This window comes from Narcine bancroftii, chromosome 6, assembly GCF_036971445.1.
Source record: "Narcine bancroftii isolate sNarBan1 chromosome 6, sNarBan1.hap1, whole genome shotgun sequence".
Classification (NCBI taxonomy): Eukaryota; Metazoa; Chordata; class Chondrichthyes; order Torpediniformes; family Narcinidae; genus Narcine; species Narcine bancroftii.
In genome coordinates, this window is record NC_091474.1 from 35402705 (window position 1) to 35420667 (window position 17963).

The 17963-nt window shown below is 41.4% G+C and overlaps 1 protein-coding gene across 2 annotated transcripts in view; it reads left to right on the top strand.

The window, feature by feature from the left end:
* The window catches only part of LOC138735940 (protein-glutamine gamma-glutamyltransferase 2-like), a 42381-nt gene that overhangs the window by 11103 nt on the left and 13315 nt on the right, over window positions 1-17963 (top strand). Inside the window, exons 1-5 of one of the 2 annotated variants that reach the window (XM_069884626.1) lie at window positions 551-654; window positions 9936-10124; window positions 10609-10851; window positions 12064-12182; window positions 13166-13294. In XM_069884626.1, coding sequence (XP_069740727.1) covers window positions 645-654; window positions 9936-10124; window positions 10609-10851; window positions 12064-12182; window positions 13166-13294 — 690 coding nt within the window. In that variant the 5' untranslated portion in view covers window positions 551-644. Of the gene's footprint in view, window positions 1-550; window positions 655-9935; window positions 10125-10608; window positions 10852-12063; window positions 12183-13165; window positions 13295-17963 lie in introns of those variants that run through there. The other variant, XM_069884625.1, reaches the window with a different exon arrangement.

A 17963-nucleotide genomic window follows, 5' to 3' on the forward strand; every position in this document is an offset into this window, starting at 1 on the left:
GGCCAGTCCATACATCTACTCAAATGCATTTTACCACAGCCAGAAAACTTTATTTTCATTTGGCCATTGCAGCTCAATGCTTTGCTACTGGGGGTCTGGCAGTAACACCATTTTTGATAGAGGATGTGTGATTCTTTGGCAAAAACAGTATTAATGTTCTAGCTTCTTTTATGAAATATTTTGAGTTTTACAAAGGCACTGCTGTAAGATCTGCTAAAAGAACATTCCAGAGATTCACCAAATGAAGGAGGAGGAATATAATTCCAGTTCTCAATAGACACAGGACACGTCCCTACAGGAACTAGTTAGCCTTATCTTTCCTAGGGTGGAGGTGGATTTGCAAGTTTTTGTTTACTTTACCACCACTAATTCTTTACTACTGAGTAGGTCAAACCAGGACATACATGACAGCATCCTGTTTTCTTAGGAAATATCAGGGTGGAATTGTGTGCAACACACTAATACATCTTTCACACCTACATGTAATAATATATGTCCCTGTTAAGCACTTCCCATAGAGGCGTGGTGATGTTTAGGTCCTGAGCCTATAAATAGGAATAAACAGTCACTGCATAAGCAGAAGTAGCTTCTAATCAGAAAGCGGTGATCTGAAAGAGAAAGAAAGATCATCTTGTTGCAACAGCATGGAGAGTTGTGAGTGTAAATTTCTCACGTTTAAGGATTATTTAACTTTATTTCCCTTTTGAATGTTCGTTACTGATAAGTGATTTCTTTGTTCTGCTTTTTGTCAATACGGATGTAAGCAATTGGCATGTAAGTAAGGTTGAAGAATAGTTGTCTCAGAGACTGTCTTTGCCATTTATTTGAACAAAGCTTTTTTTTTCTGAAACCATCTGCTCCTCTCACTATGGTATTATTTTAAATGTGAATGAAAGTTGAGAATTTAATATTTGCAGTTTTTTTTCCTGGATTTTCCTTTTTGCCATGGTACCATATCTAATAATTCAAAATTATTACTTCAAAATGTCATATAACTCTATAATATCACTCCTCATCATCCTCCACTCCCAGGATAAAAATCCCAGACTATCCATCCTCTCCATGTAGCACAAGCTTCTGCATTTCGTCAACATTCACATGAATCTTTTCTGCACCATTTCCAGCTTTATTAACATCCTTCCTATAATTGAGAAACCAAAACTGCACACAATAATTCATATGTTGACTTGCCCAACAACCTGAAACATATTACAAGACTTACAACTATTATTTATAATGTTGTAACAGTGTAAAAATATTAAAATGAGTCCTATTCTAATTGTTGTTTACCCATGTAATGTGATAAGATCGAACATTTGGTTTCTCATCGAAACCAACTTAAAGAGTGCATGAGATATGTTTCGCAGGGGATTTTTAAACTCCAAGGAAGTCAATTGCTGAGTGTGTAGACTGATACAAGAAGGGATGCACACATTTCAATCAAAGTTCACAGTTTTCCAAAAAGCAGTTTCTACACTTTGTAGCAGCTTAAAGAACAGTTGATTATGACAATCTTAAAGAGGTTAGAGCCTGAAAGCAAATGTTATTCACAAACAGTACTGTGTAAGCTACAAAGCATTTTACACTCTATTATTAATTTTAAAACTGAAAGCTTTGCTTGTTTGATCAAGGGCCAAATTTGATGAAGTAACCAGGGAACATAGCACAGAGGTGAATGGCCCAATTTAGTGCAGGAAACCAGGCAATGTCTGTAGTTTCTGTGCATTTCTCCACTGGTGTCACTAGTGTGGTTCCGGTACAGACAGCACAGGGTGACACCATCAGAGGGGGTGACACCAAAATGACTGTGTATAAAAATATTTTGTACAGTCTCAGCAGAAATTTATTATTTTTAATAAAAATATCCCTGTAGTTACCCTATATTTCGGCATTCAGTTAAGACGGGTCCCCAATTTCAGCCTGAATTTCATGATTTTTATCATAAATCAGGTGTATAAGGTGACCCCCAAAAATATGTGTGGTGACTGAACTGGTGTCGCATTTGACTGAGCTGTTGGGTGTGGCCGGAAGGTAGATGTTATCATGGAGCCTCCAGCAAAACAAAGAAAGTATGAAGCAAGTTTTAAATTAAAAGTCATTAAAAGAGAAAATCTCCTGAAATAATTTTTTTCAAAAAGTGTGGTATCTCTAGTGCAATGGATGGTACGGAAAACCATTTATTGTGGGACCCTGACGACGAAGCGGAAGCCAACTCAGCAGATTCATACTGGGACCCGTATGGTGACAGTATAAACAGTGAGGCTCTGGAAATGCTTGCCAAATTCCGTGCCTCAGACGGTGATAGTGATTTTGAACGATTTTAGAATGTGTTTTTTTAAACAATAAAAAATTCTTTCTGATATACCGGTAGCTTAAAAATTTATTGTAGGTTGGGGTTTAAGTGGGGGTATGGAATCAATCATGTAGTATTTTGAGTAGAATTTTTGTATCTGGCCTATAAGACGACTCCTGTTTTTGATGTGTTTTTTGGATGCTTCAAGGGTTGTCTTATACTGAAATATATGGTAGTTATAACAACAAAATCATATTTCGTAAGCCCATCTTACATATATCAATATACCTACAAAGCTAAAACTCCATGTTAATTTACTTTTTGAACCTTCTAATGCACTCCAGTCAGAGCCCCTCCACCCACATCCCTCCCACTCAGAACTGCCATTGCCACGCCGGACACTGTCGGACTCTGGCTTTACCTTACTCTTAATTTAGTCTATGTGTGGTCTGAGTCCAGCGTGTTCTTTGAATGAAGTGATAGGAGAAGGTATTTGGTTCAACAGTCAGTTTATTACACAGCACAAGAATAAAACTTAACAGAGCTCTGGGTCAGTCGTTAGTTCATAGGTCACCTGCACAGTGAGCTATTCCCCAAGACTGACCCCTATTGTCCAGTTGGCTCAGTTTATATAGGTCAACCTTATCATACAGAACAAAAGTTGGCTTCCTTTGCTAGATTTCATTATCATACAGAACAAAAGTTGTCTTCCTTTGCTAGATCTTTTTGCATAAGGGTTATCACAAGTCATCTCCTGTTTTGCAGATATCTGGGGTGTAGCACTCCCATCTTAATCCTCCAGGCCAGACTATCCTGTTGTGTTGATCAGAAATTAATTCATCCCCAGATATTTCTAATCACCATTCTGTTCTTGTCTGGCCAATTTCTGCTGTTCTCTTTAACACCTCCTCCTGCCTTAATCTTCCTCCTAGACTTGTTTTCCATTCCCTTTGTTTCTTACAGGCCATTCTTTGTTCTGATCTGGCCTGTGTCTCCTGTGCTACTCACCACCTCCTTCAGTTTGAGCATTCCTCCTAAATCGTTTTATGCATTTCCTCTCCCTGTATTTGGGAGCAGACCATTTTGCTCAGCCAACTTTGCTCCATGCTGTGATTGCCACTTAATCACATTCCTCTTTTTCCCTGAACCATGCAGTAAATATAAACTTATTAATTAATCATTTCTTTCATAATGTTTTAACCCCTAGATTCCAACAACACCCAAGGAACATGCCTGTTTCTTCTACGCTCGGTACACTCTTGCACTCAGTCCATGGTGGGGGTGGGGGTTGATGTCATGAGTTACCGTGCTGGGTGACACCAACCCTAGTGATGCCACTGTGCTACTCTTGATTCTTGTGAAACTCAAAAGTCTGCAGACGCTGTGATTGCAGGCAAAACACGGAGATTCTGACAGAACCCAGCTGGTATCGCAGCCTCCATAGGAGTTAAAAGATATATTTCTGACATTTCTAGCCTGAGTCCTTCCTCAAGCAATGAGCAAAGAAAAGACAGGTGTCTGTATAAAAGGGTGGGGTGGGGGGGGGTGGTGGGGGGAAGAGGGTGAATGAAAGGAGAAGGAGTACAGACCAATAGACTAAAGGTGTTAATTTGATATGATAAGAGGACAGGAGAGAGGAAAGGTGAGAATTCATTTTGTGAAAGGAGGCAGAGGGAAAAGGGGCTCAAGCCCAAAATGTCAGTTATGTATCTTCGCCTTTGCTACATAAAGGACACTGTTTGTTTGACCTGCTGAGTTTCTCCAGCATTTTCTGTTTTCACTTCCTCCAATTTGTGGGCAGTCTGGAAGTGCACGAGACCACGGACAGACATGTCAGAAAGGGAATGGAGCAGGGAATTGAAATGGCTGGCCACTGGGAAATCTACATGGTTGCAGTGGCGAGAACCAAGGTGCTCAAGATCTCCCAGTCTGCATCCAGTTTATCTGATCGAGAGGAGATCATAACGGGAGCACTCGATGCAGTAGGTGACCCCCTGGAGATTCACAAGTGAAGTGTTGCTTCACTTGGAAGGACGGCACTTCTCCCTCCCCACTTATTACCACTCACTCCTCCCTCCCACCTAACTCTTGGCACATACTCCTGTGACCATAGGAGATACTTCACATGTCTACACCTCCCTTGCCACCATTTAGGAACATAGAAATATAGAAAATAGGTGCAGGAGTCGGCCATATGACCCTTCAAGCCTACCCTGTCATTCATTTTGATCCAGGCTAATCATTTACTCAGTACCCAGTACCTGCCTTCCCATACCCCCTGATCCCCTCCGCCACAAAGGCCAAATCTATCTCCCTCTTAAATATAGATAAGGAACTGGCTTCAACCACTTCCTATGGCAAAGAATTCCACTGATTCACCACTCTCTGAAAGAATTTTTTTCTCTCTCATCTCAGTCCTAAAAGACTTCCCCCTTATCCCAGACCCCTGGTTATGGTCTTCCCCAACATTAGGAACAACCTTCCTGCATCTAGCCTGTCCAATCCCTTAAGAATTTTATATGTTTCTATAAGATGCCCCTTCAGTCTTCTAAATTCCAGCGAGTATAAGCCTAGTCGATCCAGCCTTTCTCCATATGTAAGTCCTGCCATCCCTGGTATCAATCTAGTGAACCTTCTTTACACTCCCTCTATGGCAAGGTTGTCTTTCCTCAGATAAGGAGACCAAAACTGTACACAATACTCCAGGTGTGGTCTCACCAAGGCCCTGTACAGCTGTAGTAGAACCTCTCTGCTCCTGTACTTGAATCCTCTTGCTGTGAATGCCAACATACCATTCTCTTTCTTTACTGTCTGCTGTACCTGCCTGGCCACTTTCAATAACTGGTGCACAGCGACACACAGGTCTCGTTGTACCTCTCCTTTTCCTAATCAGACACCATTTAGGTAATAATCTTCTCTCCTTTCTTGCCTCCAAAGTGGATATCCTCACATTTATCCACATTATATTGCATCTGCCATGCATTAACCCCCTCGCCTAACTTGTCCAAGTCATCCTGCATCCTCTACTCCTCTGCACAGCTAACCCTGCTCCCAGCTTTGTGTCATCTGCAAACTTGGAGATGCTGCTTTCTATTCCCTCATCTAAGTCATTGATATATATGGTAAATAACTGGGGTCCTAGCACTGAGCCTTGCGGTACCCCACTAGTCACTTGCTGCCATTTTGAAGAGAACCCGTTTATTCCTACTCTTTGCTTCCTGTCTGTCAACTAATTCTCTATCCACCTCAATACCATACCCCCAAAACTGTGTACTTTGTTTTTACTCTAATCTCCTGTGTGAGACCTTATCGAAAGCCTTCTGAAAGTCCAGATAAACCACATCCACTGGTTCTCCTTTATCCACTCTACTAGTTACATCCCCAAAGAATTCTGTAAGATTCGTCAAACATGATTTTCTCTTCATAAAACCATGCTGACTCTGTCAGATGATGTCACTACTTTCCAAATGTGTAGCAATCGCATCTTTAATAACTAACTCTAGCATTTTCCCCACTACCGATGTCAGGCTAACTGGTCTATAATTGTCTGTTTTCTCTCTCCCTCCCTTCTTAAAAAGTGGGGTTATGTTAGCCACCCTCCAATCCACAGGAACTTATCCAGAATCTAAAGAGTTTTGAAAATGAATCCACTATTTCTTGGGCTACTTCCTTAAGCACTTGGGGATGCAGACTATCTGGCCCTGGGGAATTATCTGCCTTTAATCCCTTCAATTTACCTAACACTACCCCTCGACTTACATCTATTTCCTTCAGTCCTTCCCTCACATTAGATCCTCTGACCCCTACTATTTCCTGAAGATTATTTATGTTTTCCTTAGTGAAGACAGAACTAAAGTAGTTATTCAATTGATTTTCCATATCCTTGTGCCCCATGATCAATTCACCTGTAATAGACCCACATTTGTCTTAACTAATCTCTTTCTCTTTACATATCTATAAAAGTTTTTACAGTATTTTTGTTCTGTTCCCTGCCATCTTTCTCTCATAATCACTTTTACCTTTCCTAATTAATCCCTTTGTCCTCCTCTGTTGAACTCTGAATTTCTCCCAGTCCTCAGGAATACTGTTTTTTTTTTCTAACTAGTTTATATGCTGCTTCTTTGGATTTGATATTCTCCCTGATTTCCCTTGTTAGCCATGGATGCACCACCTTCCTTGATTATTTCTTTTTCCAATCTGGGATGAACAATTGTTATTTTTCATCCAAACCATCTTTAAGTGATTGCCATTGCATTTCCACAGTTAGTCCTTTAAGTATCATTTGCCAATCCATCTTAGCCAATTCATGTTGTTTGGGGCCCCAAACAATCCTTCCAAGTGAAAAAAGACTTCACTTGTGAATCTGCAGAGGTCACCTACCGTATGTAGTCCTCCTTTTGTGGACTCCTCTACATTGGAGAGATTGGACACAGACTGGGGGATCGCTTCATTGAGCACCTCGGCTCTCTCTGCTGATCTCCCAGTGATCACCCATTTTTATTCCCATTCCATTGTTGAAATGTCTGCCCATCGGGTCAGTCCATGCCTGTCTCATACGTTGCCAGACTGAGACCACCTGCAAAGAACTTTTATTCCAACTGGATGGTATTAACACCAACTTCTCCCGTTTAAAACACCCCCCCCCCATCTTTCCCTGTCCTCTTTCCTTGAACTCTCTCTCTCTCTCTCTCTCTCTCTCTCTCTCTCTTCCCCCACCCCCACTTTTCCTTTGGTCTCCTTTCACTGAGCTAAAATGAACTCTCACCTTTCCTCTCTCCTGTCCCTTATCATATCCAATGAACAACTTTTGTCTATTGGACTGTACTACACCCCCTCCCATTCTTGCCTTCACCTTTTTAATTTCCCCAGCCATTAGGCACAGCCACTGAATAGCAAAAAATTTCAGGAAAATTTCTGCTCCAGTGGCAGGGTGAAAGTGTCAAGGCGGAATTTTTTATTCAAATTCCATCCTGTAATTTTTCCATTCGTACCCCTACATATTTTTATGGAGCGGCTGCGGTGTAAGTTGACCGCAGCCACTCCATAAGAAACAGGCCTAATGAATACGACGTAATGAATACGACGACCTAATGAATTCCCCCTCCGACAAACTCTGCAGCACAGGAAGGTTGTCTAAAAGTGACCTGTGCAAATGGCCACATCTGGACACACTTGAAGTAATTATGCTAATTTTCTTTTTGAATAATTCCAGAAGTTTCAGATGCCTGTCCTTTTGTGCTCATACTCTTGATGTTTAGCTAACTGGTTGATTGGTGGGGGTTGGATTATTCAGGTGGGTATAGAAGATGTGTTGTTGTATCTGGAACAATGATCAGCTATTATTCTTTTAGACTAATAGCTCCTTTGTCATGACTGAATTTAAAAAATGAGCAGGCCCCACCTCATGTTGAAATATTGCCAGATATATTTGGTGTCTCAAAGAAGGGAGGGGAGAATACTAGGTGTTGCTTAAACTAGACATAACAGAAACGCCTGCAAAACATATGGGTATAGATTTCCTTCATGAGATAATGAGGACAGGGCAAGAGCAGATAGGATTTCAATCGGGGGGAAAAAAACCAAATGAAAATGGTGGGGTGAAAAATGAACCAAACTGAAGCAAGAAAATATTTGAGAAGAAACAGAATAATGAATCTAAAAATTAAAGGATCTATTATTGGAAAGTGCTGGTGTATGCTTTCCATGGTGTGACTTTAAAAAAGTATGTAAATTTATATGTTAATCTTCCTTCAAGGCACTGCTTTTCAAACTGTGCTTGCTGGTGAATCAACCCAGCACCAAATGCATGATCAGATTTGATGAAGATGTGAAGAGACATTAGGCCCTCTCATTCAGTGAAAAAGCCTGACTGCAATCCCTCTCGGGGAAGGATAATCGGTGGAGTGCTGTGGTCAAGTGAATGTACAGCCGCTGCGGCTGACTAGGGTGGGCTGATGACATCGTGATGACGCCGTCAGCCAGCGACCCATCTCCCCCCTCTCTCCCACCCACTCACCCCTCTCCCTCCATAACCCTCTCAGGGCAGGGGGGCCGGTGAGAGCCATCAGGTCGTGGAGGTGGAGGGGGGGAGGGGAGTGTGGCAGGAGCTGTCAGTGCAGGGGCTGTCAGGTCAGGGGCAGCCGACGGGAGCCATCATATCATTAAAGATAAATAAAATGGATTTCTGTTAACAGACTCTTTAGCTACAATAGCCATCAAATAATAATTTACATGAATCCAAGATGAATCGTATTTTATTCTCTCCATATTGTCAGAAACACAAATTCTCACAAATGAGTCTCTTTAAGATCAGTGACACGACAAGCTTTATTCACAAGTCTGCAGAGTTGGACTCAACCGGCTTCTCACCAAGTCAAGCCCAGATACATACAGTGCATTGTTTTTTATACAATTTGCTTGTCCTTCGGCATCTCCACCTCACTGCTTTAATTGGTTAGTTTTTGCAGAATCATCCTGATTACTGTTAGTCACGCACACCACGATCATTCATGACCTCTGCTCACACCAAATCCTGTTTTTCACTCTTTATCAATCTTTGGCTCCTGCATGTCTCTCTGTAGTTAAATCTGTTGCAAGTCTGTTGTAACATTTTCCAGCTAAACTCTAGTGGTTAGCCCCCTTTTATGACTAATCATCACATTTTAACTTAAACCCTTTTTAACCCAAATTCTCTATCTATAACACATATTCCCATTAACTAGGCCTCTACACCAAAAGTGAATTATAGTGAACCCTAATATACCAATCAGCCCTGGCAGGGCAAGTCTACACAGACAGAAGCAGAGGTCAGGATTGAACAAGAGTTGCTGGAGGCATGAAGCAGCAGCTCAATTAGTTATGTTGCTGTTTCACACAAAGTTACTTACCCATGTTAAGAATGAACACCATAAGGTTGTTCTCCCTTCAGCGAGGCAGTAAAATGCTGCCGAAAGTGCAGCCGCTTCGCAACTCGTGACTCAAATCCATCTGTCATCACTAGCCCCATCTAGGTTAAATATACTTGTAAAAGAGTGGATTTTTTAATGTGGTCATCTAGTTTCTGAGAAACATTCACGTGACCACTGCACTCCACCGATTATCCTTCCCCGAGAGGGATTGCAGTCGGGCTTTTTCACTGCATGAGAGGGTCTAAAGTCTCTCCACATCTTCATTAAACAAATAGATTTTTAAAAATACAATTTGAATGTGCTTGGGGTTTTAGAAAATTTCAATTTTTTTAGCAAGTGTTTGGAAGTTAAATGTTGCAGCCGTCCAGCTATGGAACGTTTCAGCAAATTAAAGGGTATGTCTTGGGTAGATTTGATTCATTTCATTTGTGTCGGGAGTTTCATCTCCTGCCACACACTTGCTCATTACTTGAACTTGTTACTGCACCAAAAAGCCCTGTCAATATATGAGATAAGGTGAGGTGAACTTAATTCAGCATCAGGTATGAATGTGGGTGACGAACGTAGGCAGTGCACATGGGTAGCTCAATGGCATACTTCTATTCTGCCCCATTTGTTTCTGACCACTTCATTTTCCTTCTCACCTATTCTGATTGCCCCTTCTGGAGTTATAAAGTTCAATGTCGGGGAGCTCAGCACGCAACACTGAAAGCTCTAACTGTTTTTGTTTTAAGGTAAAGCATTGGCTGCATTGAATTGCCAAGTTGACTTCAAATATGAAAAGAATAACAAAGAGCACAGAACCATTGAGATCAGCAACAGGCGACTGATAGTCAGAAGGGGGCAGTGCTTCGACATTAAGGTGACCTTCACAGATGGATACAATCCTCAAACGATGGGGCTAGAATTGATTTTCAAGACAGGTAATGAGCCATGGACTTTCAAAGGGACTGTCATGCTTCATTGCAACATAAAAGAAATTAAAGGATATGTAAATGCTTTACACTGTGATCTTTTATTGTAAATGAACACGTGATGGATTTACTTGTACATCTAGTTGAGCTTGTCCCCACTAAAAATGCTCCCACAGTTGCTCATGTCAACAGCTGGCCAGTGCCTGCCTGCTGGGGTGGAACCCCTTTAGACCAAAGCTTGATCCTGTGCCCAGATTTGAACAGAAAATTTAGAATTGGTTTAATGTTTGAACTTAAGTGATGCTAAGGAGAATTTTAAGTTCTAATGAAACATTACCATGTATTGGAGTTAGTACATAATAATCTTATTGAATACTTTTAAAAATTGCATCGTGTTTGCAAAATAATTTGTTTGAAAGAGAACTACTGCTTTTTTAAAAAATACATTATTTGCATTTGCATTGTAACATTTAACTGTGCTTGCTTGCTTTAGGTCCAGTACCTCATAAAAGTAGAAATACCATAATTGAGGTTCCCTTGCATAGTGACTCAATAAATGTGAAAAGATGGAGTGCAGTAGTTACTTCTGCTACCTCAAAGGAATTGTGCTTGACCATATCACCATCGCCAAGAGCCATAATTGGTCATTACACAATACTTCTGCAACATTGTGCTAACAAGGATGTGAAGTACCATCTTGGAAACTTTGTTGTGCTCTTCAATCCATGGTGCCCAGGTACAACTCCTTTAGAAAAAACTATATGACTGCTAGTAGTGATTTCTTGTTTTACGAGCCCGAGGACTCCAAGACCCAGCAGCAGTAGAAATTAACTAAGACAATGGTTACTTAAACAAAAGTTGCTTTTAATTTTCTTTAAACATAATAACAGGATCAATCTTTAACTTATTACTATTAACTTAACCAAACTTAACCCCCTTATAATTCTAAGCGCACCTGTATGTAATGTGTGTATGTTCAGGAAAGTTCTCTGTTTCACTGTCCAATCATTTGCTTTTCACTTCTCCAAGTTCACCGGTGTGAGGCAATTCTCATACTGTGCACAGAATTCAACATTTATAATTTCCACCAGGCTCTGGTGTTTAAAGTTAAATGTTTACTGCTCAAGAAAGTTCTTGTTGGTTTCAGAGAGAAATTTGTTGCTCGCTGGACACACACAAACTGATGCCGAGGAAACTTGCCCCATCATTGGTTTTCCAAATGATAACCTCTCTTCCAGGTCATTACAGTTCCTCTTGTTTCCCTTATTTCAAGAGAAACACTCTAGCCAGCCATTTTCTCTTGTAAGGACCTCAAGGGAGGGTGGGGGAAGGGCTGAACAGGCTGAACGCACGACCCATCTTCAAAATGGGGTTTTCAACAAGCCTACAAGCTTGCCGTGTTGCAGCCTCAATGGTTACTGTAGAACTCACTTCTCTCCCTTTCTCTCTCTCTCTCTGAGAGAAGAATCCTGTTTGTTTTTTCCTCACTCTACTTGTAAAAACCAAATACTTCTCCCAAGGCTCCAAACCTAATCTTTGAAAGATGTTATCAGTATTTGAGCCTGGACTCTCTTCCTTTTTCACTTCCTTTTGAAGTTCTTTCCACAGCAGTTCCACTGTCTCTGCAAAATCAACCGGTGCCTCAATGTCTTGCTTTAGCAAAGCTCTTGCATTTTGAATGAGATCTTTTGTGAAGTGACCTACACTAAACCCCCACAATCTATCTCTTTTAAAGACATATTTATTCATAACCATAATAATATAGCCCGTAGCACTTGCTAGAGTTGCAATGATAGATCCCTAAAAATGTAATGTGATTTTGTCTATTTTTAATGGGGAGTGTTGGAATAGGTTTTGTATAAGCCTCTCTTGAATTTCTGCTGATAATATTTTACAAATAATGGTTTACAAATAATGTGAATGTTATTCTGTCTCCTTTGTCTGCCAGAGGATGAAGTTTTTCTCAATAGTGACACTCAGAGAAATGAATACGTGTTGAATGAAGATGGGGTTATTTACGTTGGTTGTAGTGATCACATTTTTGACCAAGCCTGGAATTTTGGACAGGTAAATGAGCATTCAGAAATATTTTATTGCCTTGCTTTGCCATGAGAATCAAATCACGTAATATGCATGTATTTCCATTTGGTTGGCTCTGTTTGAAGTCAAAGGATATTGTTGATGCGGTGCATCTTTCTGTTAAATTACTGCTTGTTACATACATTTAAACCACAGGAAAGGACACAAGAAAAAATGAGCATATTGAACATCTAGAATATTCTATTGCTAATTAATGATGGAAATTATGATTTCTGTAGAAAATTGGTGTTATATATATATATTGGATACATGTCTTAAACTATTAGATAACACATCTAAATATCTGACAAGCCCAAATGAGCATAAAAGTGCTTTGCTATTTACATTGCTATATTCAAAATAATGGAGATGCGTTAATTCTAAGAGATATAAACATATTTTGGAGTGCTGATTTGGGTATTTCCTGAATATTAAATGGAGCAACTTCCAAAGAGTGGCTTTTACACATTACATTAAATTATGTACATGGTGCTGTAAGAGAAAATTTGTTGATTGCCCCTTTGCTGTATGTTTGAATATTGACAATGTGAACACATGAATTTTATTGAGAGGAGCAGCACAGAATCTTGATATGCAAGAGAAAAATTGTTATCAATTGAATATTTCAGTAAGCTATGCATTTGATAGCTGAGTAAATTAGAGGAAATCCTCTGTGACTGAACCAAGAAGAAAATATAGATGATTCAAAAGATGACCTTGAATGTTGGTGTTTTAATTGAAAAGAAATGTTTTAAGACAAATGAACTTCATCTGAAACCTTGAGAAAGAATGAATTGCTTTTGGAATCAATGTTAAATAGCATTTTAAAAAAGTGGGAGATTTGAGAGCAGCTGAAATATTATTTGCTGATTAATGAAGAAAAATTATATTTAAGTGAAAAAAATGAGTGAATAACTCTGGGACTTAAATTGGTGCTAGTTATATAGAAATATTTTAATATATTTTTTCAGTTTGAAGAAGATATTTTGGACATCTGCCTGAAGCTATTGGATAAAGCACCCAAATATCAGAAAAACCCAAAGAGAATCCACAGAAAAAGAGCTTTGCCTGTTTACATTTCTAGAACTGTGTCAGCCATGGTAAGCATTTAGAAGTCAAGGATTGAGTCACACTTCCCCAGGGGAAGTGGCTATGGCACAAGCATGAAAGGCCCAAGATATGCTTCCCAATCTTAATCTTCCCAATCAATGAAAGGCCCATGAAAGGTCCAAGATATGCTTCCCAATCTTAATCTTCCCAATCAATGAAAGCCCCAAGATATGCCTCCCAATCTTAATCTTCCCAATCAATGAAAGGCCCAAGATATGCTTCCCAATCTTAATCTTCCCAATCAATGAAAGGCCCATGAAAGGTCCAAGATATGCTTCCTAATCTTAATCTTCCCAATCAATGAAAGGCCCATTGAAAGGCCCAAGATATGCTTCCCAATCTTAATCTTCCCAATCAATGAAAGGCCCAAGAAAGGCCCAAGATATGCTTCCCAATCTTAATCTTCCCAATCAATGAAAGGCCCAAGATATGCTTCCGAATCTTAATTTGATCATGCATAGAAATGCAATTTTCCACATCAGTTAAGTCCCATATTTTGGGCCATGGAGGGAAGAACTTGGTCTGGGTTAAGCTGTTCTTTGTTCCATTCATGTGAAGGTCTTTTGAGAGAATGAATACTACAATAATTTGCCAATTTTTGCCTTGAAGAAAGGCCATTTGAGTGAGGAACTGAAGAAAGCCTTGAAAGGCATTGATAGAAGCAACTTCAGGTAAGGAGGAGTTGACTAAAGGGAATGATGTTAGGGTAACAACTGGAGCTGATGCAATGCACATGAATAAAATGTGTACGGCTGTAATTAATTATACCTGAACACCCTGCATGCATCATCTCAGTGGTAAGACTGGATATTACTACAAAAAATTCATAGGAAACATTGATCAGAAGACTGATAAATGGGATGAGCATGGAACAATTGGTCATCGTAGGATGAAAGATCCATTTCTGGGCTGTGTGAGTATGTAAGGTCGTTAAATTAAAGTTAGATCCTAATTAGTGATCCCCTTGGATGCAATTGGATTCTAGTGGAAGAATGATGTTTTGCATCATTATATTTTTCCATTAGAAACATAACTTTTAAGATTTCAGATCTTTTCCTTGTTGTTTGGTCTGATCTAAAGCTACTCACCTCCACCCAAGAGATCATCTTATTTCTCTTTTCCTTTTTCTGGATTCGGGTTCATGATGATTTTTCAGGCATTATAGCACTATAGTTAAAGAGGGGAGGTTTGTGGTCCTCCCCGCCACCCCCTCACAAATAGTAAGATATGCAGGAGCTATGGAAATGCAGTAATAGAACATAGAACAGCATGATACCAGCCCATTAGTCCAAAATGTCCTTGCCAGCCATGATCAGAATCAGAATTTGACTTGTAAACTGATTCATTGAAGCCAAGATAGTGGAGTATAGCATAAATAAAAGCTCTCATGACTGGAGGGAGAGCAAATGCTTTTATTAGCTTATAACTGTGGATAGGGTCTCACAGTAGTCTTCAGAAGGGTTCTGGGGTTAGGTGGGAAACTAGAGTTATATGTGAGCAGATGGGGTCAGAGCCAGGAGGTGGGGCCTGCAATCAGAACAACACAATACCAGTAAATCTGAGTTCACTGCATTCACCCCTTCCAGTATAATTTAGGATCTGAGAATGAAGACAGAGAACATGGGTTCAGAAAAAGAAATGGTTGAAAAATATACAGTTATTTACAAATTTATAGATTTATGCAGTCCGGGGTCTGGAGATCCTGGTGGAGCACCTTAGTACTGGGGGAGAGGGGGGGCCTTGGAACCTTTGGGTCCCCTGGTCTGCTTGTGAGGGAGGAGAGGGGTGCTGGGTCTCCAGCTCAAAGGTTCCTCCTGAACCGGATCTCCCGAGGCCCTGACTTGGGGTGGCAAGAATGAGCTCCATGGCTCGCAGGGCACCTGAGACAACGGACCCTCTGTTCCAGTGGGTGCCAGGCCCCTGATAGAGATGATGTCCTCCCTGCCATCTAGGTACTCCACATAGGCATACGTGGGATTGGCATGAAGCAGTTTCACCTTCTCCACCAGGAGGTCGGTCTTGCTTTTCCTCACGTGCTTCCTGAGAAGAACTGGACCTGGAGTGGTGAGACAGATTGGGAGTGTAGTTCCTGAAGCTGACCTTCTTTCAAAAGTGATTAAGAGTTCGTGAGGAGTAATATTGGTTGCGGTAAATAGTGGCAACTGGATGAAATAGAGAGCTGTAGGGAGGACTTCCTTCCAATGTGAGTCTGGAAGGCCTTTTGACTTCAGGACCAGTTTAATAGCTTTCCAGACCGTAGCATTCTCCTTTTCAACTTGCCCGTTCCCCTGGGGTTATAGCTAGTAGTCCTGCTGATCGGGATGCCCCTCATCAGCAGGTACTGGTGTAACTCATCACTCATAAAGGATGAGCCCCAGTCACTATGAATATAGCCTGAACATGGCAAAAATTGATTTTAGGGCATTTATGACTGACGAAGTAGACATGTCTGGACATGGAATGGTGAACAGGAAGCGGGAGTACTCGTCAATGATCGAGAAGAAGAAGGTGTTCCCATTCGTGGAGGGGAGAGATCCCTTAAAATTGAAACTGAGCTGTTCGAAGGGCCTAGATGACTTGATCAGGTCCACCTTTGTGGGGCGGTAGAAGTGTGGCTTGCACTCCGCGTAGACCTGGCAGGAACTGATCATTTCACTGATGTCTTCCATTGAGTAGGGCAGATTGTGAACCTTGACAAAATGATCCATGAGGGTGACCCCTGGATGGCAGAGTTCATGATGTAGAGACTGCAGTTGGCTGGTATGTGCTGAGGCACATCTTCCTCTGGATAAGACATCTGGAGGGTCATTAAAGGCTCCTGGCTGATAATTGTAGGCGGAGAGCTCAATCCTCCACCGAGCAATCGTCATTCTTGATTTTGAACATGAATGTGACAGAGCGCTGGTCAGTGAAGAGCATAAATCTTCTATCAGCCAGGTAGTGTCAATGGCTTACGGCTTCTACATGGCTTGATTCTCTTTTTCCATCAATGGGTTCCGGAGCTCGTGGCCTTGTAATATCTGCGGAAAAAATGCAACCAGCCTACCTGCCTGGTTGAGGGTAGTGGCCAGGGCTATGTTCAAAGTGTCGCTTTCCATTTGGAAAGATACATTCTCATCCACCAGGTGCATGGTGGCTTTTGTAATGTGGTTCCGAAGATAGTTAAAAGCCATTTGGGCTTCAGCTGAGAGGGGGAAATTAGTGGCTTTTAAGAGGGCGAACCTTATCAGCGTATTGAGGGATCCACTGGGCATAATATGAGAAAAACCCCAGGCATCTCCTCAGAGCCTTTGTGGTCCTGGGGATGGAGAGCTCTAACAGAGGGCATATCCTATTATGATTGGGACCAATGATTCCATTCTCCACCATGTAGCCAAGGATAGCCAGCCGTTTAGTCCTGAACACGCACTTGTCAGAGTTATGAGTGAGGCTCAGGGCTTTCACCGCGTGGAGAAAACTCTGGAGGTTGATGTTATGGTCTTCCAAGGTGTGGCCACAGATGGTGATGTTATCGAGGTAGGGGAAGGTAGCCTTCAACCCATACTCATCCACCATTCTGTCTATCTGCCTCTGGAAGATTGAAATCCCATTAGTAATACTGAAAGGAATCCTCTGGAATTGATAGAGATGACCGTTAGCCTCAAATGCCATATATGGATTGTCCTCGGAAAGGATTGTCAGCTGTTGATAGGTCGCTTTCAGGTCGATGGTTTAATAGACCCAGTACTGCGCGATATCATTCACCATGTCCGAAATTCGATGGGGGGGGGGGGTGGTTATGCTTTCAGGAGCATGTACCGATTAATGGTTCGGCTATAGTCAATTACTAGCCTGGTCTTGTTTTCCCCTTTTACCACTACCACCTACGTTCTCCACGGGTTGGTGCTAGGTTCGATGATCCCTTTGTCGAGCAGACGTTGTGTCTCTGACTTTATAAAATCTCAGTCTGCTGTACTATACCTCCTGCTCTTGGTAACAATGGGTTTGCAGTCTGAGGACTGATTTGGGAAGAGTGGGGGGGTGGGGGGGTGGGTCGATATTCAGTGTGGGTTCTGATTTTAGGGGACCTCAATTCTGAATTGTTACTGGGTGAGGGGACCAGAATACTCCAAGGTCAAGCTTTTAAGATGACACAGGAAGTCAAGACCCAACAACACTGGAGCACACAATTCATCAAGTATATACAAGCGAAATTTACAGAACTCCACCCCCCCTTCAAATGACAGGTGCACTATACAATGTTGTTGAACATGCGTAGAATGCGAATCAGACGTGAGAAATATGTGGTAATTGGAAGGCTACATCTTCAGGGTGTATTTTTGCACAGTCTGTGAGTCTATGAAGCTTTCAGTAGAGCCTGGGTTGACTAGACATTTAGTGGAATGTCCATTTACCTTCACAGTCACTATGGAGTTGCTGAGCTGGTGAGGACTATCCTGATCTAGAACCCTGGAGACTCCATGCTCCGCAATCGAGTGGCCCCCTCGTGGCGCGGCAAGATGGCTGCCCTCCTTCCTCCTCCTCCTCCGACGATGATGGCACCGAGTTTGAATTTGAATATGGAGATTTAGGTGGTAATGTTGTGGAAAGTGAAATTTTCAAAAGAGCTAAAATCAGATGCAGAAAGGAAATGAGCTCCTTTGTAAATTGGTGCAAATT